The sequence below is a fragment of the Alnus glutinosa genome, chromosome 2 (genome assembly GCF_958979055.1).
Source record: "Alnus glutinosa chromosome 2, dhAlnGlut1.1, whole genome shotgun sequence".
In the NCBI taxonomy this organism is placed as follows: Eukaryota; Viridiplantae; Streptophyta; class Magnoliopsida; order Fagales; family Betulaceae; genus Alnus; species Alnus glutinosa.
In genome coordinates, this window is record NC_084887.1 from 5,229,530 (window position 1) to 5,254,854 (window position 25,325).

Here is a 25,325-nt window from a genome sequence, read left to right on the forward strand (position 1 = left end):
ATAATAATAATAACACGTACTCAAACCCATCACCGCAAGAAACCATCAATGCGATTAGATTCAGACGATCTCTCTCATCAGATGCGTCCAATAGCATGCAACCACATTGCCAGTTTGTACAATAAATAATTTGTGCCTTCCTCCAATGGCGCTCCAAAATTCCAAGTCCTGCTTTAACGGTACACTGTACAGCCTGCGCTAGAGTCTAGAGACTCACAAAATATCTTTCTCCACGTGGAGCTTTTTGATTCGATCCTCATTGTAGAATGCCCCGGAAGCTTTCTTGCATGTACGTGACTCTTTACGGTAATGACAGCTTTCTCTTTTCTCTTTTGTTTTGTGTTTTGTTTTTTAGCTTTTTTTTTTAATTATTTATTCAGTCACATGTGAAAAATAATTTTTTTTTTTAAATAATTTTATTAAAAATAATGTGATTTTTATATGCTAATTAAAAAATTATATATTTTTTTAAATGCTTTGTAGTCTGTTTGAATTTATAATTATAAAAAAATCGTTTAAAAAATCAAAAAATTTTAAAATATAAATTTTAAAAACGCAGTTAAACGTTTAATAAAATCACTATTTAACATTTAAAATCACAGTTTATCTTTTAAAATTACGCGTTTTTTAAAAAAAACAAAAAAAAAAACACTTATTGCCTGCAAATTGAAAACGTATATATTTTTTGTATTTTCAAATGCAATCTCAAACGATTTATGCTATGAATTTAATTTAAAATCATACTTTTTATTTTCAAAATTGCAATGACTATTTTATAAATGAGTTAGGAAAAATTTCTAGAAAATAATTTTTTAAAAATTTATGTCAATTTCTTTGTTAAAAATTTTGTTTTATGTATTTTATTTTTTAAAATAATAATAAATAATTGAAAGACAAAAATATTTTTAAAAATACAAAATTAATTTTCTTTCAAACCAAAAATTTAAAAATCTAAAAAAAGCATTAATTGTGGATGTCTAAATTCATTAAAAAGTGACTAGCTGATGATTCGTACCATTTAACAGTCTGGAAACTCTGAAACATCCATTCAACTGTATCACCAATAAATTCATTTTACTACTTTGTTTTCTTTCTTGCCGACAATCACTTTTTGGCTTTAAAATCATTCACTTCTCATTTTCTTTTTTTATTTTTAAAACAAATATATTAACCAACTTAAAATATAAAAATACTCACAAAACAACTTCAAATTATTTTTAAGGAAAAATTCTTTAGAGTTAATTTAAATTACAAATTACTTCTTTATCATATTGAAATTGATTCAAAAATCTCTGTGGTTGGCCTAATTTACAAATCATTCTTTAAAGTCAAATCTTGTTAAAAAAATTTCACATATTCCGTTCAATGTCACGTCAACACCAACAATATGACAAAACATGTCACTCTTAGTAAAAAAATATAAATATATTAAAAATACAAATAAATAAAACCTACAAATTATTTTTTAAAAATTAAAAAATGAAAAGGGGTGGCCGGGGACGGCCTGCAACCACCCCATAGGCTTGGGGTGGCCCACAGGCCATCCCAAAGGAGCCTAGGGGTGGTCGTCGGTTGGCCAGCCACCCCTTTTCCTTTTCCATTTTTTTTTGTTCAAATAATTTTATAAGTTTTATTTAATTATTTTTTTTAAAAAAAAATTATTAAGAGTGACACATGTCAGCATATTATTAGTATTGACATGGCGCCTAACGAAATTTGTCAAAATTTTTAATAGAATTTTACTCTAGTGAGCGATTTGTAAATTAAATCAATCATAGGAATCTCTGAATTAATTTTGATATGACAAAAAATAATTTGTAATTTAGGTTAATCACATAGACCAATAGTGCAATTTTTCCTACTTTAAAGTTTAAATAACATCATACATTTTCTTGTACCCAAAAAACCTAGCACCTTCCAAAGATCATCAAACAGAACCTTAATCCAGTTAACAAAATAAAAATAAAACAAACAAAGCCTTAATTGATGTTTGTTGGAAGTGTTCTATCGGCAAAATGAGGCAGTTTTTAAAAATGTATTTGAGTGTATGATAAAATTTTGTTCAACCTTTAAAATTGTATTTTAGTCACTTAAATCGTGCATTTTTTAAAACACATTTTTTGTTAGGGAACTATTATTCCCCAAATCCCAAACGAACCAATTACAAAGGTTAACGCTTTACCAGCCCAGCCAGTTGGGTCGGCTCGACATTCAGACAACCTCTATCAAAAGGAGAGTAGGCATGAAAGTCCAACTAAGGTTCACCGCTAATCCTAAAAGAAGATTCGACGGCCATGTCCAATACAAGGCTCAATACATTCCTGTCAAAAGACGAGAAACTACAAGAATTCAAGATACTCGGCCACATTTCGCAAAAATGCCTCCAATCTGGTAGTGAGTGTACGTGCTCCAAATTATCAGAAGATTTACACTCTTAAACGTGCAGTAACCCTTGTCTCGAAGACCGCCACGATCAAAGAAACGTCTTTCCTCACTTTAAAGGGTTAACCATCTTAACTATTCTGTATAAATACAAAACAACCTTTAGGTATTTTCTAGTGGAAATTCAAGTGTTATCATTTTTATACCCTAGAAATTGACTTAAGCATCGGAATGGGAACAACTGACATTCCCAACGAGCGCTCTTATTGTATTATTATTTTGCAAAAGGAGATCATTATTGTTTTCAATATCACCTTATCGGAAACTGTCTCAACATTTTTTTATCTAAGATTTGAAAACATTTTTATTTTTTACTTTTTTAATATGTAATTTTTTTTTATTCAAGCACAGTCACAAATAAAGGATATTTTATACAATTTTGTTTTGAAAACACACATTCTTGCAAAATCCAAGGACCAAACACATTCCTAAATTGTACAACAGTACTAGGGTCCCAAACGTGGTCCATTACTTGTTTTATTCCCTAACTAAAGGAGGATGTAATCATATATATCTTATATCACGAGGTAAAATATTTTACCAGGAATTATATTTTACCCTAAACAGTAAAAGATCTGATTGGACCTAACTTTGTTTCAATTTTACCAACCGACGCATAGAAAAGTTAATATCCCTAAAAATATCTCTAAAGCATCCTATCTTTCACCCCCAAAACAAAAAAGAAACATTACAAAAAAAAAAAAACAAAAAACAAAAAAGAAACAACCATTCACAGTTTTAGATTTGTATGCCAAAAGCGAGTAAAAATATATCTAAACTAAAATAGTTTTGATACATGTAAGTTTCTAGAATCTTGTTAAGTCAAAAATTTAATTTAATTTATTATTATTTTTTTGTGTAGATTTTGTATTGTTTTCATAATTGTTAATACAAATATAAATATAAAAAAAAAAAAAGTTTTGAAATTATATATATATATATATATATATATATATATTTTTTTTAAAAAAAGAACTGGGAAACATATTTGAGGATGTGAATTTAATTGAATATAATACGGAGAATGTGAATTCAATTAAATATAATACGGAATTCATGTTTGGGTAATAATAGTTTTTTTTTTTTTTGCAAAAATATTGGGATTGAAAAAAATTTGAGTAGCACAACCAATCGGGTTGAATTGGGTTGCAACTTGCAAGCCAAATATAAATTCACAAAAAAATAAAAAATAAAAAATGAAAAGAGTTGGAAAATATTGGTCACCCAAACAAGCCATAATGACCTAAAACTAAAAAAGATGTGTTACTTCTAAATCACATTACCGTATATTAACTGTATACATAGTACACACATGTATAGGTCTCACATGTATAGGTCTCATACCCTATGTGTCTTGGTGTAGAATTGATGTAGGATAATAAGATATAGAAAAATTATTTTTCAAACCAAAAAATACTTAGAAACTACATTCACCTTTATATAACATTATAACATTTTTTTTATAAGAATAAAAAAAGTTAAAAAAAAAAAGAATAATGCTGGGTAATACTTTTTTATCTCAATGAAAAAAAAAAAAAAAAAAGTAGAAAAAGTTTTGCCTTGCAATGAGTGGCCCCCCAAAAATGCATAGGAAAAAGCATTACTCATAAAAAAAAATAAAAAAATTATCAATCAGAGTTACCTACTTATTTTTCACATGAACATGCATCTTAGACTTGAAATCAGGAACCAATAACCAAAAAGGCCCTTAAAAAATAATAAAAATAACCAGAAGGTCCTGGATTAAATTAAAAAAAAAAAAAAAGAAAAGAAAAAGAAATATTGGACATGTGACATTTAATAAATTAAAAATAAAGACAACCTATAGCCTGTTATGAGTGACCTAGAAATAAATTAATAAAGACAATCTCTCATCATCTTTGAAATTAATCATGCACAACTTTGGTTCCCAAATCTGTCACTTGTAAATCCTGGACCCCTCATTGGCCCCACACTCTCAGCATCAACATCAACTACATATTCAGTAGCCCATGCCATATTTCCATACATATATCTACACATATCCCACTATTCCAAAATCAATAAAGAATGGCACAGCTCTCTAGGCCCCAAAAAATAAATGCCTTTTTTTTTTTTCTTCTTTTTTAATAAAAGTAGAATAAATGAATTTTATTCGAATTATTAGTTTCCAACTTTTAAGTCGCAGGAAATGGCAGTGAATAGAGTGCTTGTACTCTCCAGCTGGTACTGTCGTCAGCAAAGTAAAACAAAAGTGATCCCACACCCGGGACACCCCCTATTCCCTCTACACCCTTCCCTCCCATAGTCCCATTGTCCACACTCGCCCCACCCCCCATTCCCAAAGACTAATTTCATTAATTTATTTTTATTTCTGACAAAATATTTTGATGTATTCTAAAAATAAAAAACTGTTTTTTTTTATTAGTAATATTTTTTATTTCAATATTTTTTTGTTAATATTTTGAGTAATACTACTCTTTTAAATTAATTTTATATTGATTGGCGTTATATGCACTAAGTAGTTAAACATGAGAAATTACATAAAATACCTTAGGTTAATCGCTATGATAAATGGGGTGTATGGAGTAAAATTAACAATTTTTTTTTTGTTTTTTCTTTTGTTTTAAGAAGAAATAAGAACAAAAAATAAAATTTTTACCAAACAAAAAAGTTTTTTTTTTTAAAAAAATTGAAGTGAAGGTATTTTTTCAAATTTATTATCTAAAATTGTTAGTGTGTTTTAAGAACGTGAGAAATGCATATTTTTTTAATAACATTAATAAAGTAAAAAAAAAATTATGAAAAAAAATATATCTTTTATATATATATATATATATATATATATATATATATATATATATATATATATATATATATATATATATATATATATATATATTTTGACATGTCCACGTAAGAGGGGGATGATGATTCGAACTAGTGACCTCTGTTTTATAAGACGTGATTTTTAACCGATTGAGCTAACCCTTAGGACATATCTTTTATATGTTAGAGGACATACAATTTTTTAAATTATTTATTTATTTATTTCTTGTATTCTGACATTTCACATATTTCTATGTTAATTTGGTATGGTTTATCCATCCACCCTTCGATAAGCATTTCTCTTTATAAATTAAGTTGGTGAAATTTGGAAGAAAAGTTTATAAAAAATAATAATAATAATAAAAAAAAAAAAAAAAAAAAAAACGCTTAGATAAAGTGTCATTCTGAAGAGAGCGTCTGGTTTAATATATGCACGCGCGAGAAGATGAGAAGGAGATTTGTCGAAGCCCTTTCTAACCAATGCTGCCAGTGACAACTGGATAGCTGAGTGGAACCAGCTGTCGTTCTCCACGTGGCGATTGTTAATTAGCTGAGATCCTGTACTCGTCCTTTTTGAACAGACCGCATAGACATGTCGTACTGAAGGCCACTCATACAGTGCCCACCTTTGGCCAGCTAAGCTGGCATTTTAACCTAACGGCTACATTTTTTAATTTTTGTTTCATTTTTTTAAAATTTTTTGGAATTTGAATCACACGTGGCATCACAATCGGTGAGGACGTGGTGAGTGGGATATAGCAAGAGGCTGCTTGTGACTCTTGTGAGAGAAGCCAATAGAATCGGCTATAAAAGGCCAGTGTTCTTGTATCTCTCCACCACACAGCAGTTTAGAGTGGAAAGCCTCACTGTATTCTCTCACTCAAAAACTCTGCAATGGCTGTTTCAGTGTCTGTGTTCTTGGGTTTCTTTGTGGGTCTTGTAGTGGTGGGTTTGGTTAGCTCAAAAAACTTTGATGAGCTCTTTCAGCCCAGCTGGGCTGTGGACCATTTTGGCTATGAAGGAGATCTTCTTAAGCTCAAACTTGACAATTATTCCGGTACATATCGTTTTCCTGATCAAAGAATCAAACTTTTCATTCTTTTTTGCAATGGGTTTATTGGGTTTGTGTTGTATTTATCGAATCTCTCTTTTCTGCATTTTATAGTCATCTACTAGCTTCCTGTGCCTGTGCTATCATCATGATTTTACCATTATTATCGCATGTTCAGCTTGTCTTCTTCCTTAGATAGACTAATGAAATTGTGGGTGGGCAATTTACAGGCGCTGGATTTCAATCAAAGAGCAAATATATGTTTGGGAAAGTGACTATTCAGATTAAGCTTGTGGAGGGCGACTCTGCCGGAACTGTTACTGCTTTCTACGTAAGTGAACATCAATAAAATATTAATTAAGTGATTAATTTAACTCAATGGGTTGAACATTTTCCCAAATGCAGACAATTTATAAAGTTGCCTGTATATGGACCCATCAATAGGCTAGCTAGTACTGCTACTAGTTGTAGCTTCTACCTACTCCTCCTTAAACCCTCGTGACTTTCTGCAAATCTCATTAAATCTACTAAATGTCTCCATCAAAAGCCATGAAAGTTGAAACCACTGGTTACTACACTTTAGAACGCAAACCTTCATTTTCCTATTGGCTTTAGTGTTAACATCTCTCGTTAGAGAATCACCAAACGTTTTCACTGTTTAATTGACTTTATCTGTCACAATAATTGTACTGCGTACTGTCTGTGACACTCTGACAATGATAATCAAGCCTCTTTACTCTTCTTTTGTGTAGGGTAATGATAATGATACTTTGCGGGGGCCCATCTAACTTTTTCTTTTTTCCTCTTACTACAGATGTCATCGGACGGTCCAAATCACAATGAGTTTGATTTTGAGTTCCTCGGCAACACCACCGGTGAACCTTACACAGTGCAGACCAATGTGTATGTTAATGGTGTAGGTAACCGTGAGCAAAGGCTTAACCTTTGGTTCGACCCTACCAAGGACTTCCACTCCTACTCCCTCTTCTGGAACCAGCGCCAAGTTGTGTAAGCACCCTAGCTTTTCCTCTACACGACATACGTATGACAATAATTTGTATGCATATGCATGTGTATATCTGTCGACTAAAAATACTTTTCACATTCATTTTTACCTCCTTATGACATTACGGCATGTCGTGTTTGAAGTGGCTTAAATTATTCTGTTAGTTATTAAATGTGTAGTTAAAATTTTATTGAAGAAGACTTTATCTTATTTTAGCTATTTGTTTTTTCAAAATGTTTAATCCGGCTCAACATTTTAGCTATGAAACATGCTATACATATATTTTTTTTACATCTCATATACATACATCCCTTTTTGAAATTAATCATTTGATTTATAAAAGATCCACGTGGTTGATTTGAAAAATAGATGTAAGATTTATTTATAATTGTAACTTTTTTATTTACTTTCACCCTTTAAATAGAGTAATACTATAGAGTTTTTTATTTTATCTTAATTTTTAAAGTTGACGTGACTTATAAAATTACTGATCAAAAGATGAAATCCCATTGTTTTTTTTTTATTAATATAATTTATGCATTATTGAGTAGAGTGTTTAGCAAATTTTTAATTATTTTGACTACCTGGATGTATAGTTTTTTTTTTTTTTAATACAATTTTTGTATAATTCTAACAATTTTTTTTTTCAAACTAATTAATTGATATCTTTTTTTACATGGGGGGGTCATGATTGATTTTCAAAAAAATTGTTAAAGTTGTAAACGAAATGATATATGTGTGTGTGTTGGAATATTATTCAGAAAGATTGTACGTCTACTATTATTGGTGTGAACCTTGTTGGTTTGTTGTGATTTCAAATGGGTTTGAAAAGCTCTGCACAAGGCGAAGGATGCTTTGTGTTAATCGGAGTTCTCTCTCGCTAGGTACAAGTTGCATATAAAAAACATACCTACCCTCAGAAAAAGGGGTGGAATCTTGCCGAAATGTGTCCCCCCTAGTGCCCACATATACCTGAATTCTAGAGATACGGACAGATGCCAATCCTGTTCTGCTTTTGTCGTTGGCCTTGGCGTGTAGCCAATGCCGTACACAACATGTTTCTGTGTTATGGCTCAAGCATTCTTCTTCCAAGTCCTAACAATGGCTCATCTTCTTCTGTGTATTTGGGTTTGTTTATTATAGGTTTATGGTGGACGAGACGCCAGTAAGAGTGCATACCAACTTGGAAAACAGAGGAGTGCCATTTCCAAAGGACCAGGCAATGGGCGTGTACAGCTCAATTTGGAATGCCGACGACTGGGCCACGCAGGGCGGGAGAGTGAAGACAGACTGGACCCATGCACCCTTCGTCACCACCTACAAGGGCTTTGAAATTGATGCCTGTGAGATCCCGAAGTCGGTGGCCACTGCCGACATTGCCAAGAAGTGTAGCAGCAGCGAGGAGAAGAAGTATTGGTGGGACGAGCCGACGTTGTCCGAGCTCAGCGTGCACCAAAGCCACCAGCTTTGGTGGGTTAAAGCTCATCACATGGTCTATGACTACTGCACTGACACTGCTAGGTTTCCGGTCACGCCTGTGGAATGTGTGCACCACCGCCACTAGTGTACATGTGGGTGGCAATCAAAGGGAGAGATGGGATCATGGGGAAGATTGTAAAAATCACATGTTGTTTGTGGGAACGTTGTAAAAAAGGGAAGGGGGGAGCGGGGGAGATGAAATCATAAGTGTCATAAAAACATGTGCTCCATGTTTGTTTCATATTTTGGGTTAATTTCAGTTTCAAGTTCTATGATATGATGTTTGATAGTTTTAAACCTTATATTTGTGATTTTGAAATTCCTATTGGACCCATAACCAAACCTAATAACTTACTCACGGGTTGCCAATGGGGGACCAGGATGTGAGGAGGAGAACCATTGCTGATTATTGGCGGAGAATGGCAACAAAAGAACATTCGGGTGTTGAAGATAGGGAAGAACCATTTTTTTTAGGTAATTTCTGTCATAAAAAAAATGATAAACAACAGGGTACACACACACACCTTGTCTGTGTGCAGTTAAATTCCAAGGAAAATAGTCTCAAGGTTTGGAACCATCATGCCCACCATCGGCATCGACTAAGACTAAGACATGATCATCGACCTTATTTGTTCTTTTCTGTGGGCTCTCAATCTGCTGTCCTCCAATAATATAAGCTCAGCAAAACGGATGAGAATTCCCTATTGTAAAATTCGGGCCTTCCATGGAAAGAAGGCTAGGGTCCACTTGCTCCGGGTAGCCTATGGTGTAGGTTTATCCTACCAGAGCAGGTGAATTTCACAAATTTTCTCTTTTGGGTTATTTGAACTTTCCTACCTTCTAAATGCAGTGGATTCCAATCCCATCAAAATTATCGAGAATAGTCTTGAAGCCAGTAACAACCTATGAAATTGGGATTCTAATGCTAAAGGCATAAGCAATGAATTATAGCTTGCCCGACCCCGGCATAAGAGAGGGCATCAAAACCCTTTTTCAAGGGTAGCTAATTGCAGGAGATCTCATGAGTGTAGATTCTCGCTTATCTTTAAGTTAGGTGAACTTCCATCATAGGCAACACTTCAACATAGAGAATTCCCCCATAGCATTTTATACTCTTGGATATATTCTCTGTGGGGGATCCCAAATGAACAAGTTAAAAACTCCTATGTATGATTATGGTCTTAGTTTAGTATAAGTTAACATTTTCAGTGGAGGCCAGGCTTCCCATGCATCCCAATGTCTATATAACTCCTCCATAAATCATGATAAAATCATATTTTAAGGTGCTCAAATTCCAAAACCAAATCTTTCAATCACAAGATATGAAACATGAACACGAATATATGAACATGTTGCAAGGTTTCTATTTTGGATTTTTGTAATATATTTTGGATGCCCAAGTCTTATTCCCTGTCGATTTCCGAGAAAGAAGAGAAGTGGTCCTAGTGGGGAAAGTTCATTGGCAGTTTGCTAAAATGCTACATTGGTTTCTTCTAAATTATTCTAGACATTGCAATAGCTGTCAACAAACATGTGGAACTCGTGCAACAGTTACTTGGCATTATTGACTAGCGTGGTTGAGTTAATTAACACAACATTATTTGATAAGGTGGACCTTTGGGTTGAGTTTTCCTTCGCTTGGCGTAGTGCCCATAATTATTTTTAATCATTTACGAACTCAAATACAAAATTAGTAGGATAGAGTTTAAGAGTCTGATTCGTTTAATTAAATGATCGGGTTAAAATTCATCTATATAGTTTCATTATATATATATAGATGCTTTGATAGAACTCAAACTCGGCACACGACATTTAAGACTGTCAATTTTTGTAACGACCCGCAAATCTGACACAAAATCAACGAGTTAAAATTGATGAATTTAACCTATTTAATTCTCGACACGACCTAACCCGACACATAAAACACACATTACCACCCCATGCTTGGTGTGGCCATTACTTTTTGATGACAACAATTCAAAGCACAAATAGAGAGAGAGAGAGAGAGGACATGAGGAGGTTTGAAAGGAGGTGATGGTTATCGACTCCAGGGGATGGATCTGGCCCATCGAAAATGATGGATGGCAATAAAGTTGATAGGAGTCATCTTTTGAGCATCAAATGACTCAGAGGCATTACTAATAAAGAGCAAGCAAGTAAAACTGTGGAGGCATTCCTTAGGAAGAGGGAAACATCTCTTCAATTTGAAAGACAACATAAAACACATCAAGACAGACTAAGAACCACCAATTTCTTTTCATCACTGAAGCACCTATGGCCTATGGGAGAATAAATCCAAAAACAAGTGAGGCATCAACATCCAAATAAAAGATAAATGATAATGATACTAAAAAATAAATAATAATAATGATATGAAATGCGAGTTTTTATGCCCCAAATGATTTATATTGGGGCACAGGAAGGTGGGGGACAGCTAATTGTTGAATCAAATAAAAAAAGAGTCATACACCCTTTTTAATTATTAAAGTGGAGAGTATAGAAACTTTCCTCTAAATTGTAATAACCAAGGTCGGCTACAAACCACCTTTTAAGGGTCTTTCCCACATAAATTATGTATTTTTCTTCTTTGGGATCCTATATATATATATATATATATATATATATATATATATATATATATATATATATATATAGAGAGAGAGAGAGAGAGAGAGAGAGAGAGAGAGAGAGAGAGAGAGAGAGAGAGAGAGAGAGAGGTGTGTGCGTGTGTAAGTTTCAAGAAGTAAAAATATTTACCTATATAATTTATCCAATTTTTTATTTTCATATTTGAACTTACATTTTAAAAAAAATAAAATAAAATAAAAAAATCCATAGAGGGGAGTTTAGAAATATTATTCATTTCTTTGAAGTACATTCCACGTATAAACTTTCATTTATTATGAGGCAATAAGTATTATTCAACCATAAATTTACATTAGTATAGTCACTAATTTAGGGTTGGTAATTTGGGTCGGTGGTCGGTTGGGTTCGGGTCGACCTGCTTGACCCGTCATCTCGTTAAAAGTCACTTGAAAGTTAAATACAACATGTTTACTTAAACGGGTCAAACTATTCAACAAGGACACTCGCTTAATAAACGGGTCAACACATTTGTAACCTGTTAAGACCAAAAAGTGATATGTTTAACTCATTTGAACTAATTCTACACGACTTGTTTGACCTGTTTTGATCCAAATACGACTCGTTTGACTGTTTGACCCGTTCTAACATGTATTTATTATACAAAAAATATATGTTTTTGTTTGGGAATACGTTTGAAAACAAATGGCAATTTAAAAACTTGATAACATCCACATTTTTACATAGCAGGCAAGGGATGCGTTTTAAAAAATGCACGATTTTAGAGACCGATTGCGATTTTACAAAACTCTTCAATACGATTTTATTAACTGTGTTTTGAAATTGTTATTTTTTTGAACTACACGTTTTGAAACCAATAAGCCCATTGGACAAAAAGCTCTGTTCTCTCTCTTCGTTTCTTCACTTGGTTTTCTTCTTGCTTCAGCTGGATGAGGGAGGAGGGAAGGACCACATCTCTTCCCTCCTCTCCTATCTTCTTTCCTTTATGTTTTTTACTACTTTTGTTGTTATTTGGCTAGAGGTTTTTCTAGTCCACCTCACCTTTGTTGAGGTTTTATCTGTCGTTTTGTACGACTTATCTCACCTGAATTTGCAACTTCAGTGTTTTGGCTTCTCTACCGTGCCGTCCACCGTGCCGTTCAGGTTCGCTACCGTCCTCCCCGCGTTGGTGGCTGATTATGTTATAGTTCTTAGTTTTAGTTTATTAAAAGTTAGATCTATGTTCCTACAATGCTTTTTGCCGCACTCACCAGCGTCCCCTTTACCCGATGGCACCAGCCGATACTTCTTCCGCCGTCCACGCGCTGGAGCGTGACTCGCCGATGTCGAGCTGGCTGTCCTCTGCTCTACCAGTCGTTGAATTTGCTTATTTTCGGGCTTTTTTACTGTTTATTTGATTCTGTATTTTTATGTTGCTTGAGTTATTGTCTCCTTTTAGGAGAGACTCTTGTATTTAAATTTGTGTTGTTTCTTTTCTTTTCTGTAGTTTCAAATTCGGACTTTAACAATGCTTTTACCACTTCAGCCTCCTTTGGGTGATTGTTGTTGATTCTAATAGTGGATATAGATAGTCTTGTTTTATTCTGTACCTCTTTGGCTTATGAAACTGCCTTGTGTAGCTCCTTGAAAAGGGCCAATCATTTATTTGTTCCATTTCCTACTTTTTTTTGTTATATATTTTAGCATTGTTTTGGTTTGTTTTGAGTCCACTACAAAAAAAAGGACAATTATGGACGATTTTTTTCAAGACGGTTTTGCCCAAACTGTCCGGAAAATTCATAAGTAGTCAAATGACGCGGATCAACACCCTCAGCCGTAGATTAAAACACTATTGACGGCTTAAACGCGTCTAAAGAAAATGACGCGGATCTGAACCCCACATCGCATATTCCCCAAGCAAAGAAGGTGTACAGCCCCTCTAAACCCCACATCGTAAATGTGAACCCCAGCCGGCCGAACGACAGCCCTAAGGGTTTTTAGTGAAGCAACATGCTATTCATTGATTTTTGTATTTGTTTTGGATCAAAAGGGTCTTTCCTTTTTGGGTTTGTTGATTCACACGAGCGACAGGATCTCGACGAAACGGCGGGATCGGGATGACAGGAGAGAGTGTCGAAGATGGAGTGTCGGATCTGTCAAACCCACGCTGGTGTGCATGGGTTTCTGGCCGGAATTGGCGAGGTCGTCTAGGTTTCCAGCCGGATTTGGCGAAGTCGTCTGGGTTTCCGGCCGAAACCCACGCTCGGTATCTCTCTCTGGCCAGATACAAAGAGAGATCTGGCTGGTTCTCTCTTCCTCTGTCGCCAGCCGGTGTGCGTGGGTGACAGATCTCTCTTTCTTTGTCGCCGTCCAGATCTCTCTTCCTCTCTCCTTCTCTGTCGCTGACCTGTGTATGAATCGTTCATACAATTTTTTTTTAAAAGGTATCAGGCCGTATTAATTAGTTTTAATATCAAAAAACTAATTAATATAAAAAAATAATCGAAACAGGAAAAAAAAAAAAAATAAGTCTAGACGGTTTAGGCCAAATCGTCTGGAATTCTGGACGGTTTTGCCCAAACCGTCCAGAAATTCATTTAGCAACATTATAAACTAGACGGTTTTAAACCGTCCAGAAAGAACCGTCTTAAATTCATTTCAAACAGTTTTTCTGCATTTAAATCGTCCAGTTTTTTTTTTTTTTTTTTTTTTTTTTTTTTTTTTTTTTTTTGTAATGGTCTATTATTAGGGAGCCCACCCATTTTTCTTTTATAAGATCAACCACTTCTTCTTCATTTTGGATCAGGAATGGTAAGGATCCCGATGTAATATTTTCACTAAATCAATTAAAAAATAAAAAATAAAATAAGCCCATTGGACACTAACTATCAATCCAATCACTGGTCCCCGAATATGATCTCCTGAAAGCAACTTTGTATTGGGTTTTTGGGAATTGAGGTTTAAAAATAGCAACATTTTTGGCTCTGTTTGAAAACCCCGTTCCCCCTCCCCCCAAATTTTCTCCCCACCGGGGGGGCCCACTCAGCAGGTTTCATAATTTTTTCCTGGACATTTTATGCCCCTGTGTCGTGCAGCCAGCTTTCACGTGGCTTAAACAAATCCAAAGCTGCAAATGACAGCTTTGGATAAAAGACTGTATTGCCCTCCCCCAAAATTGCCCTCCATCTCCATCGCATCACCATGGTTCGTCTTTCTCCTTTTCCTTCACCCACCTTCATCTTTCCTCTTCCATTTTCGACAGCCAGTTTGAAAATCAACTTGTGAACGGCCATACATATTCCAGTTTTCAAGGTCTCATTTGTCCTCTTCCAATATTTTCATTCGTATTTCTTTGCAAAATATGTGTATCCCTTCCCTAACAGTAATTTTCATCTCTTCAGAAGGATTCTTCCGTAGCCTAGCATTCAGTCTATTCAAATCACGTGGGAAGCAAACGCTCCATCAATGTAGTCCGGCCTGTCACCTACTCGATTTCAGAGCGTCATAACGCCTTACTTTGGTCAGTTATTTTTCGAAACCCAAATCAACCGTGCGATACGCTGCAGAGCTTTGGCTCACCCATCAGCTCACCCACCCGCTCAAACTGTTGAATTTCGATTTCTACAACCCCACATCACTCTCCTATAAGTGAATCTATCATCTTCCAGAAATCACCAAGTGACGATGGTCATAACCTATTTGAAGGAATTTTCCCCTGAAATCGAACATCTCCGACCCAAGAGGAATTTCCCCGGTGTTGCATCTCGACCCAGGCCCTCCAAGACGCAGACAACAACGGGTCCAACAACCAGATCACGGGCAAAGGTAAATTTCAACTTCTTCGTTTATGTCTCGATTATTGTATATTGTGGTCTGTTTTTCGGTCTGTTTCCTAATATTGTGGTCTGTTTTTTTGGTTTTAATTGTCATTGATGGTTGAAACTGGTAGCTTAGTGTAACAGTACCGAATAGCTGTTACTGATTTCATGAGAGAAATGAGAAAGTTTGAGAGAGATTTTATGAGAGAATTGTAAGATAGCCTCCTAAAATCTGCACTCCAGAAAAATCAACATAAAAAAATTTGATTCCAAATCAGGGAAATGAATGCAAATATATGAGTAAAATGATAGCTTCTTATCTGTTCTCACTTCTCAGAAAGAAAATGACTTAAAGCAGACACAAGAAGTTTACCTTTACAAGATTCTTTTGCATGTTGTTTCGATAGTATATAGATATCATGCGTTTGCACAACTGCCATGGAACTGAATGCAGATCTATCCCAATTTTCCGCTCCCAAAACTTGTGTGCTTCTTCTGCTCTATGGTCCATCTCTAAAGCTCTTATTAGTTGGCCATATGTTCCCATTGTGGTTCCCTGCCCCTTGCTTAGCATCCACTTAATCACCTAGCAGAGATTAACAAATAACTATGCCTTATAAGTTAAAAAAGAAACATAATGAGATTGGTCTCGTATATCCTTTTTATGATTCAACAAATAATTAAAATAATTAAATACCGAATTTCCCAGTTTCCCATAAAAGATTAGAACAGAACCCAATACTTGCACGATGCAAAATTATGCAAATTTTGATACGGCTTGCTTAACATGACCCGGTCACTTCTCTTTTATATGACCTAAACATTTAACTAAACGAAATGAGTGGGAACAAGTTGCTGAAAATGTACCCAGTATTATTACATATCAAGAAATGGAAAAAAAAAAAAAAAAAACGAAATGAGTAGAAGGCATTTGTCTTCAGGAGACCAAAAAGGGGATTATGTCCTATATATAGTATTGTGCATAGTTTATGGGGGTGCAGTCATGTAGATTGGAGTTGTTTAGACTCCAGAGGGGGATTCCGGTGGTATTTTGCTCATGTGGCATAGGACGGTGGTGGAGAAAATCAAAGAGTGTGTGGGTGAGTTCTGGCTGTTTCTTTTATGCAATGTTGAGAATCAATTTGCTTGGGCATTTGCGGGTGCTTGTGGTGCAAATGCCGATGGTGTGAGAAGATTTTTATGTGATGGATTGGCTGGTTTACTAAGTTGGTGAGACTTACCCTGGTGCATTTTAGGGGGGTAGGGGGTGGGGGGGTTCAATGTAACTCGTTTTCCAACTAAGAGATCAGGTGAAGCCCACTTATGACAATGTCAATTGCGACTTTCTCTTCTATAAGTTGAGGAGAAGCGGTTTTGGGAATAGGTTTCTTTCTAGGGTGATGTATGGGGGTTGTAGGTACTCCATTGTTCAGAAGTTGAAGGTAGTGAAGTAAGTCTTGAAAATTAAGAATAAGGAGGTTTATGGGGGTATTAAACAAAGGGTAATGCAAGCTAAGGAGAGGCTGGACGAAGCTCAAAAGGATGGTGCTAAGTACTTTTAGGAAGGCTACTGCTGTCCGGAAGGAGAATGAGTGCCACCATGAGTACTTGTCTATAAGCAAGTCTTATGAGGCTTTTCTTAAACAGAAATCCCGAAACCAATGGCTCAATTTGGGTGACCAAAACAATTCCTATTTTCATTGGATTGTTAAGGTTCAAAATTCTAAGAATGTGAACCAGGTTTTTGATAATAGTAAAGCAGCGATAATTCAGTTTGATGAGTAAGAAACTCTCGGAGGATTTTATTAATGCAATGCAGAAGGATGTGACAGAAGATGAAATAAGGAGTACTATTTTTGCAATGAAGCTCCTGGACCCGATTGGTTTTCTGAGGGGTTTATAAGGCTGCTTGGTCGATTGTGGGAAATGAGGTTGTTTGTGCTATTTAATCCTTCTTTGCTACGGGTAAAGGGGGTTAATTCAACCATTCTTACTTTGGCACCTAAGAAGTTGCATCCAGCTACTATGAGTGCCTTTCGGCCAATATCATGCTGCAATGTCATCTACAAGCGCATCACCAAAATATTAGCTGATAGATTGCTTGTTGGCTTGGATGGGATTATCAGCCCTCATCAAATTCCCTTTATCCCCAATAGTTGCATAGCTGAGAATGTTCTTTTAGCTCAAGAGGTAGTTAAGAACTATCATAAGAGAGGCGGAAAACCAAGATGTACCATTAAGGTGGACCTAATGAATACCTACGAAAATAGAAATTTGTAAAAATTGGGGTATTGCTCTTGATGTTTTGCATTGATAGTTTGGGTTGTATAGTTGTTCCTGTTTTGACAGCTTTGGCTTAGATGCTATATTGCTATTGTTGAGCATCTGGTGGAATTTTTTGTATTGTACTTTTGTTGGTTGTATTATTGTTGTTTGGTTTAGGCAGTTCTTGTTTTGTTGTTTGTTTTTGGTTGTAGTGTTGGCAATCTGGGTGTATTTTTGAGTTTTAGTGCTAGAGTGTAGTGTAATCCTTGATTTGTTGTTGTTTTCTTTGTTCAATGCTAATTAAAATTGTGATTCAATTTTGTACCATAATATTGTCAATGTTCACTGCAGCACGAACCCTACTTTTTGCGCACACGACAGACGAACCGAAAGGTATGTATCTCTTTTTCTATCCTCGCCTCTACTGCAGTTTCCTATATTCATGCTATAACATATTTTTTATAATTTTCCTACATTTGTTCTAATCACGTCCTTAAATAGATGTCATTTTCATCAACCCCCCGGAAGTCTCCAAGAAAACACCCTTCACCATCCCCGTCCTCTTTTGGGGTGCATTTGCCGCCCCCCAAAGCGGTATGGACCCCCAACACTGAGTTAGCTTTAGTGTACTCCCTCGTAAATCTAACCCCAAGAGGAATTTTCCCGCCTTATGCGAGGCATTTGGCCACAATCACTGAGCATTTTAATAACACTATTCAAGTGGAAGGGTTCCATTACACCCAGAAGCAAGTTGGCAAGAAGCTAGAAAAATTCAGGACCGATTGGAAGGATTTCAGCGAACTCCTTGATGGTAGCGTAGTCACCGGAGAGGGTTGGGACGATGTGAAGAATACATTGTCATTACATGCACATCAATGAGAACAACTGAAGACGGTAACTCTCTCAATTGACAGTATATAATTACCATTAGTAGAGATATTGAAATCTACAATTTTTCGATTTTGTATATATACGTTATCATTATTTGCAATTTCTGCAATTTGAATATTACCTTGTCAATTTCACAACTGCACTTAACATTATTTGACAACCTCAGTCACCATGTTGTGCAGAAATTCGGGCCTAAAAAATATTACAGATTCAAGAAGGGTGGACCCCCAAACTACGCGAAATTGAATGACCTCTTCACAGGGACGCGAGCTACAGGGCAGTTTAGACATGCCAGGACAATGGACTTGCCAAACGATGACAATGTCGCCGTGTTCGACCTCAATACTGTATCACCAGCAGTAATTGACCTCACTGAGCCACAACGGCCTCCACCGCGCATTCACAAAAACAAAGGTAAAAGGGTTGCATCCCCGACAAGCAACTCACCAAGGTCGAGCAAGCGGGGGTCCAAAGGTGAGGAGGTGATGGTAGGTCTGACCAACACTTTCTATCAGATTCGGGACCAGTTGCAGAGTACCATGATCAAAAGCTCGACAGCCAGTTCCGTGGGGAATGGCTGCCCCGACACCGGTCGTCCTCGAGATTGGTTAATTGATGCAATGACCCAAATTAACGATCTATCCGGTCAGATGGGGTTGTCTACAAATGCAATTCTTAGAGCGTCTACCGCCTTGAAGGGGACTCATGAGGCGAAGTTGTTCATGTGCATGTCACCTGCAGTTCAGAGAGCCCACCTAATGAGTTTCGTTTTACCTGGCGATAATTAGTATAATTGACTATGTTTATGTGGGGAGGGCACCAGACTTCGTATATTTATGACTTCTTTATGCACGGACTTCGTATATTTATGTTATTATTTATGCACGGACTTCGTATATTTATGCTTTTATTTATGCACTCACTTATGAATGTTTGCGTAGAAGATATTTAAATTATGAATTTGCAGTGTAATGATGAGTATGTTCATCGTACTCAGTTTTTGGAGCTTTGATGCAGGTGGTATAATTCAATATAATAGTACTCAACATGGATGGCAGTGGAACGTCCGGTATTAACTCAGACTATGAAAACTGGGGTGATACCCCTGACGACCCCCAATATTGTGCCACTGAGGTACCTTACAATGAGTATGACGAGGAAACTAACACGGAACCGGACTATGCTGAAATCTTGAATCTTTTCGAGAGTCTGTTTAGGGTGATTGAAGAACTTCACTTGAACATGCAACAAGCTTCTCGAATTGTGCGTATTCCGCAACGCACATCCCCTTTGACGGGTCATATGTGGATCTATTGGGTCCTGACGAACCCCAACCGTACTACATGCTACGAGCGCTTCCGGATGTATCCCTGTACCTTCATGAAGCTATGCAGCACATTAAAAAATAATGGCTATCTAGGGAATAGCCGATATGTTAAGATCACTGAGAAAGTAGCAGCATTTCTCTTAGTTGTTTGTCAAGCGCACTCATAGAGGAGTGTGGCCGACAGGCTGCAAAGATCGACTCACACCATAAGCACATACGTTGGTCAAGTATGCAAAGCCTTATGTAGATTAGGCAATACGTTGATACAGCCGTGTGCCACCGAGATGCCTCACCCATACGTTGCCCGTGACAGGCGATACTACCCCTGGTTTAAGGTGCGCAACCTTCTTAATACTCTTGATAAGTATTACATTTTATTTGCTGCAATTGCTATTTCTCATCTATATAGTTTTATTTAATTTCAGGATTGCATAGGTGCCATTGATGGCACACATATAATGGCCTGCGTAACCAAGCACAACGTGGTGCCATTTATCGGTCGCAAAAAAACCCCGACACAGAATGTTATGTGCGTGACAGACTTTGACCTTTGCTTCACGTTCGTTTGTAGTGGGTGGGAGGGCAGTGCGCACGATTCACGAATTTTCACATCCACTATCAACGATCCCGTGAAGCGCTTCCCAACACCGGCCGAAGGTACTATGAAATCAATCTTTAGTTGTTTGTCCAAATTCAATTCTAATGTATTCTTTATAGAATGGAATACTCAGTTATATACATTTAACTGTGTAGGATTTTATTATTTGGTGGATTCTGGATATGCTTGCTCTAAGGGGTTCTTGCCCCCGTACCGCAACGAACGATACCACCTACAAAACTTTCGTGGCGGTGGAGCCCAACATCGGAGGAAGGAAGAGTTGTTTAACCATAGACACTCTTCACTACGATCGGTGGTGGAACGAACTTTTGGGATCTGGAAGAATCGATTTAAGATTTTAGAAAATATGCCACCATACGAAATCCCAGCACAACGTTTAATGGTGATTGCATGTTGCACTGTCCATAACTTCATTCGCAAGGATTGTGCAGACATTGATCCATTATTTAGTTCCGCTCTGCAGGAGATGTACGGTGAATCTTGGATCGATGTATCGCAACGGGCTCTTATGCCAGGTGTATCGTACGTATCACCTGGACAACGACCTGATCAATCTGAGGCAGGCACAAGGTTCATGGGGATGTATCGGAATTCAATGTGTTATGATATGTGGCGCGCGGTTCATGGCGAGTAAACCGTAGCTAATTTTTAGAGGGTTGTATTGAATGATGTGAGCTACTACTCTTTGTTTTTTGTAGTGAGCTTTGTTTAAAATTTGTTGTTGAACCGGTCAAAAAAGTGGATCTAAAATTAGCTACATTGCTGGGACTATATTCAGCTCTTTCAAGGAAGTTTAATTTATATTTTTAGTTTAATTTATATTTTTCTCTTATCTTTTTTTTTTTCATCAATTATAATCTTTGAATTCTATCATTCATTACTTTTTTGATATTTTATATGTTATACTTATCATTAGGTGCCGTTGGTAATTAACTGGTCGTTGGTGGACCAACACTGTACATCAAGCATACATTAACAGTTACAAGACGAACCCTTTGTGAAAAACAGATGAAAACTGACACTGGCAGTCAATGATTTATAGAAGTTGATGATTATGAAATGTTAAAACCAATATCAATTCTTATATTCTGCAAGTGCTTCTTTTGACCCCGTTGGAAGTTAGGAACTGATGAAGATGGTTCTTCGGACTCACATAAACAGATGGAATTTTCACCGTTTTAGCCTTGTGCTTTCCTAATCTCAAAGTAGAAATATATGGATTCTGATAGGCTTCAACAACGGTTGGCAGATGGGTCCACAAGACCATATAGAATAGACAAGTAACCTAGCAAAATAATGATGAAAATCCACCGATTATCATGGTTTAACGATCACCTCAGATTGGTGATGGAAGAAATAATCAATGTAACCAAAAGTCTATCAGTTGGGGAGCTGAAGATCATAAATCGGAAATGACATAATAAACTGAAAGGAAAAAAAAAAATGAATCAACTCAAGAACCATGTTTAAATTCTGAAAAATTTCAATGCTGTTCTGAACCAATTTTCACAATAAAGTTGCAACAAGTTTAAAATGAACCAAAAACAAAGCTTGGAACTTTGACTCAATGCAAACAAGCCCATATAGTGATATAAATAAGATGAAAAAGAATACAGAAAACCCCAATTGCCTATCACACAGCTCCAGATCATCTCACATATTTCAAAGCAAAAACAGAGAAGCAAAAGAAGAAGAAACAGAAAGATCAGCTTCTGTTTCTTCTGAGATTCTCAAGATTGAAGATCAGCTCTGGAATCTTGAATGGAAACAAAGAAAAATCCATCAAGGCTAATCTCGTTTCCAAGTTGTATCAAGAGGAATCATTTCTCTAATTGAAGCACAATGTGTCAGAACCTTCCAACAGATTTCAAGTATACCAAGATGTATTATACCAAGTATTCATTGATCTCTAGACCTAAACATTTTGCAATTTTAATGATTTTAATCACAGTCATTGTGAAACAAGGTCCAATATTTACATCTAATGTAAACAGGCACATAACTGTAACCACCGCATGCCACACAAGTCCTAAGTACACGGTACGAATAATCTGTTCCCATTAGCTCATTCTAACATCAAGGATGAGCGACCTCTGGAACCACTATAACCAATACAATAGAAGACTAACAACAAAATGAGTAGTCATGCCGTAGCCTAGAAAGAAGTAATGCTTTTTCGACCAAACCCTAACTCCCGCCGAATGGCGTCGTAATGGGCCTTACATTTTGCTTCAACAAGGTCATCAGCTCCGTTATTAAAAGCATTCATTCTCTTCTCCAGTTCGTCAACACGTTCCATCAAGATCTTCTCGGTAGCGGACATATTATCAGACCACGCAAAATAATCACAATCACCGATTTTCTGCATGCAAGCATAATAAGTAAAAAGGTCCTACAACATTTACGATGAATAATATACTACAATCTTATAGGAAATTACCTTGTAATGTATACATGCGTACCACTTTCTACCCGGGTTTTTCGACGTCCTAGAGTGCCTCAGCTGTGCTGGAACTCCACAATGACATAGTGGCGAACCACTGGACACGTCACTGGCCGTAGACATTTACTATCCCTAAATTGTATATAACATTAACAATTCTCAAAGACAAATATGTATCTTCCACCGGCAGTAAATTGTCAATCGAAAACAATAAGGAAAAGCCAAATCTGTGGGTAACACTACCAGAAGAAATCAAAAAGAAAAACGAGAGAAAAGTCACCCCTTAATTTGGAACTCATCGACAGTACCCAACAACACTCACCAATTGAAACCCATAAGCTCATAAGATTTCAAAATCTCAGAAGCTCAAACAACACGGCCACAGTAATAACTAAACCATCAATACCCAGGAATTAACCAAATGAATCAACAATTTCCAACACTAAAACCCAAACAGAAAATTTCCCATAGACAAGACTTCAATGCAATCAACATTCTAAACAGTTTAGAACACAAATTCTCTCAACAAATTCTCACAAAAAAAAAAACAATTGGCTATCACTAGGGAAAAATCAAAAACACCTAACCGGTTTTATCTCCAACAAACCCAGAAATTCACACCTATTCGGTTTAAAGAAAACCTTTCAAAAAATTTCAAGACCCATTCAGTTTCTCCACCTAAAAATCCTTCAATCACCAAAATAGGGGAAAAATAATCAAACTCCAAAAATCACTATTATTCGGCCAAAAAGATAGGGATTTAACCAAAACTAGACTTCAAGATCACAACCATATGAGCCTTTCTCCCAACCGTGAATCAATATCTAAGTCTTACAAAGAACTCGCACCTAAACGGCCATCACCCGAAAACCCACTCTGATTCGGCCAAGAACAACAAAGACAGCCAACCCAAAAAAAAAAATCATACCCATTCTGATTCACCAACAAAAATCCAAATCTGAAAACCATTTTTAGAAATAAGATGTTTTTTTTAAAATAAGAAAAAGCCAAATCTGTGGGTCACACTACCAGAAGAAATCAAAAGGAAAAAAGAGAGAAAAGTTACCTTTGTAGCCGGTGGTAGCGTTCGGTGGTGCCAGGCATTCGTCAGGGTTGTCGAATTTCGTTCGGTCGTGCCAATTGTAGATGGTGGGCGACGCTCTCGCCTTTCGGTGGTGGCGTTGCTGGGTTCGGTTGGCCGTCGGTGGCGTCAGTGGTTGCCGGTGGCCGCGGCCAAACTTGAGAGGGGGGGGGGGGGGAAGAGGGTTTCGGTGGAAGAGGAAAAAGTGGGGGAAAATAAAAATATACCTGCGGGCTGCGTGAATCACTTTTCTTCAAAGGTTTCTATTGCCGCTTTCTCGACCACCACTTCCATCAGATTGAAAAGTGGGTAGGGGAGAAGGAACCATTCGGTGTCGGAGGACAAAGGTCATTTTTTTTGGAAGGAGTACGGCCGTTGCACAGGTTCACTTTCAAACTAGAAGATGAAAATGGAAGAGGAAAGATGAAGGTGGGTGAAAAATCTGGAGAAAGACGAAGAAGGTGGGTGAAAAATCTGGAGAAAGACGAAGCTGTTATGGGCAGAACTGTCTTCCCTGTGCATAACAGAAGCCCATCCGGATTGCTGGTATGGGGATGCGATGGAGATGGAGGGCTTTTTGGTCTTTTAGACACACCTGTAAATTGTAGCGTTGGATTGGACAAGTCAAAAAGAAAAGCTGGATGAACGATGCAGGGGCAAAAAAATGTCATTTGCCTTGTCCTTTGGTCTGCTGAGTGTGGGCCCGGGGATGGGGGGAAAATTTGGGGGGAGGGGGAAGGGTGTTTTCAAACAAGGCCTTTTTCCTTATTAAAGATCCATTAGGTTTTGAGTAATATAATATAAGATTATTTGCTCTCATTCCTTATTCTAAACTTTAGTGATATTGATAGCAGTTAAAATATCAAATTAAATTTATCATTTTTTATTAATTTAAAATTTTGGAATAATTTAGGATTTAACAATAGCAACATTTGATTTATAATTTGAAAGTTTTTTCTTCTTTGAGAAATTAAATCAAGTCTCATGAGACTTTATTATTATTATTTTTCTTTATGTTGTAAATCACCAACCCAAATAGTTGTGTTTAGCAATTTTACTTCTATAACAAATCCAACACTAAAATAAATAAATAAATCCAACATTGTTAAAAGGCAGATAAAAGCCCATCAACGGCTAGAAAAGCCAAGGCTCAAAGTTACATACCTTGATACCATGTTTTAATTCTACTAGGAAGTCAATAATAACTCAAATTCTTAAAAGAAAAAGAAAAGCTCATATACACGAGTTCATCCATATTTGATTACGATAAATGTTTAGTTTTCATCGTTGTTTATTTTCGTACAAGATATAGACAAATTTATCATTGAATCTGTCCATAGATTTGCAAAAGAGATGAGCAAGAGATGAATGTGTAACAATTCTCTTGATTTATTGGGACTAGCTATTTTGTATTCTCACTCATCTCTCTTTTATTTTTATTTTTTTTAAATCAACCATTAAATCTATTGGACTCACATGTTCACTCATGTGGATCCTACATATTTAATAGTT

General features: G+C 36.3%; 2 protein-coding genes across 2 annotated transcripts; both read left to right on the forward strand.

The window, feature by feature from the left end:
* The first annotated feature begins 6,062 nt into the window (after positions 1-6,062).
* LOC133861179 (xyloglucan endotransglucosylase protein 6) lies at positions 6,063-9,088 on the forward strand. The gene is made up of 4 exons (XM_062296901.1): positions 6,063-6,307; positions 6,532-6,632; positions 7,116-7,309; positions 8,451-9,088. The coding sequence occupies exons 1-4, from the start codon at positions 6,145-6,147 to the stop codon at positions 8,869-8,871; spliced, it is 879 nt and encodes a 292-aa protein (XP_062152885.1). The 5' UTR covers positions 6,063-6,144; the 3' UTR covers positions 8,872-9,088.
* A 10,866-nt stretch (positions 9,089-19,954) lies between these two features.
* LOC133860214 (uncharacterized) lies at positions 19,955-20,923 on the forward strand. The gene is made up of 3 exons (XM_062295859.1): positions 19,955-20,005; positions 20,096-20,327; positions 20,424-20,923. Exons 1-3 carry the CDS (start codon positions 19,955-19,957, stop codon positions 20,921-20,923), a joined length of 783 nt encoding a protein of 260 aa, XP_062151843.1.
* The last annotated feature ends 4,402 nt before the right edge of the window (positions 20,924-25,325 follow it).

What these genes read in the sequence shown, in the direction of transcription:
- LOC133861179 (XM_062296901.1), top strand. Translation starts at nt 6,145, where the DNA reads ATGGCTGTTTCAGTGTCTGTGTTCTTGGGTTTCTTTGTGGGTCTTGTA. An exon ending in GAACTGTTACTGCTTTCTAC is followed by an intron (nt 6,633 to 7,115) that starts GTAAGTGAACAT and finishes CTCTTACTACAG; the next exon opens with ATGTCATCGGACGGTCCAAA. An exon ending in TGGAACCAGCGCCAAGTTGT is followed by an intron (nt 7,310 to 8,450) that starts GTAAGCACCCTA and finishes TGTTTATTATAG; the next exon opens with GTTTATGGTGGACGAGACGC.
- LOC133860214 (XM_062295859.1), top strand. Translation starts at nt 19,955, where the DNA reads ATGCCTCACCCATACGTTGCCCGTGACAGGCGATACTACCCCTGGTTT. An exon ending in GATACTACCCCTGGTTTAAG is followed by an intron (nt 20,006 to 20,095) that starts GTGCGCAACCTT and finishes ATTTAATTTCAG; the next exon opens with GATTGCATAGGTGCCATTGA. An exon ending in CTTCCCAACACCGGCCGAAG is followed by an intron (nt 20,328 to 20,423) that starts GTACTATGAAAT and finishes TTAACTGTGTAG; the next exon opens with GATTTTATTATTTGGTGGAT.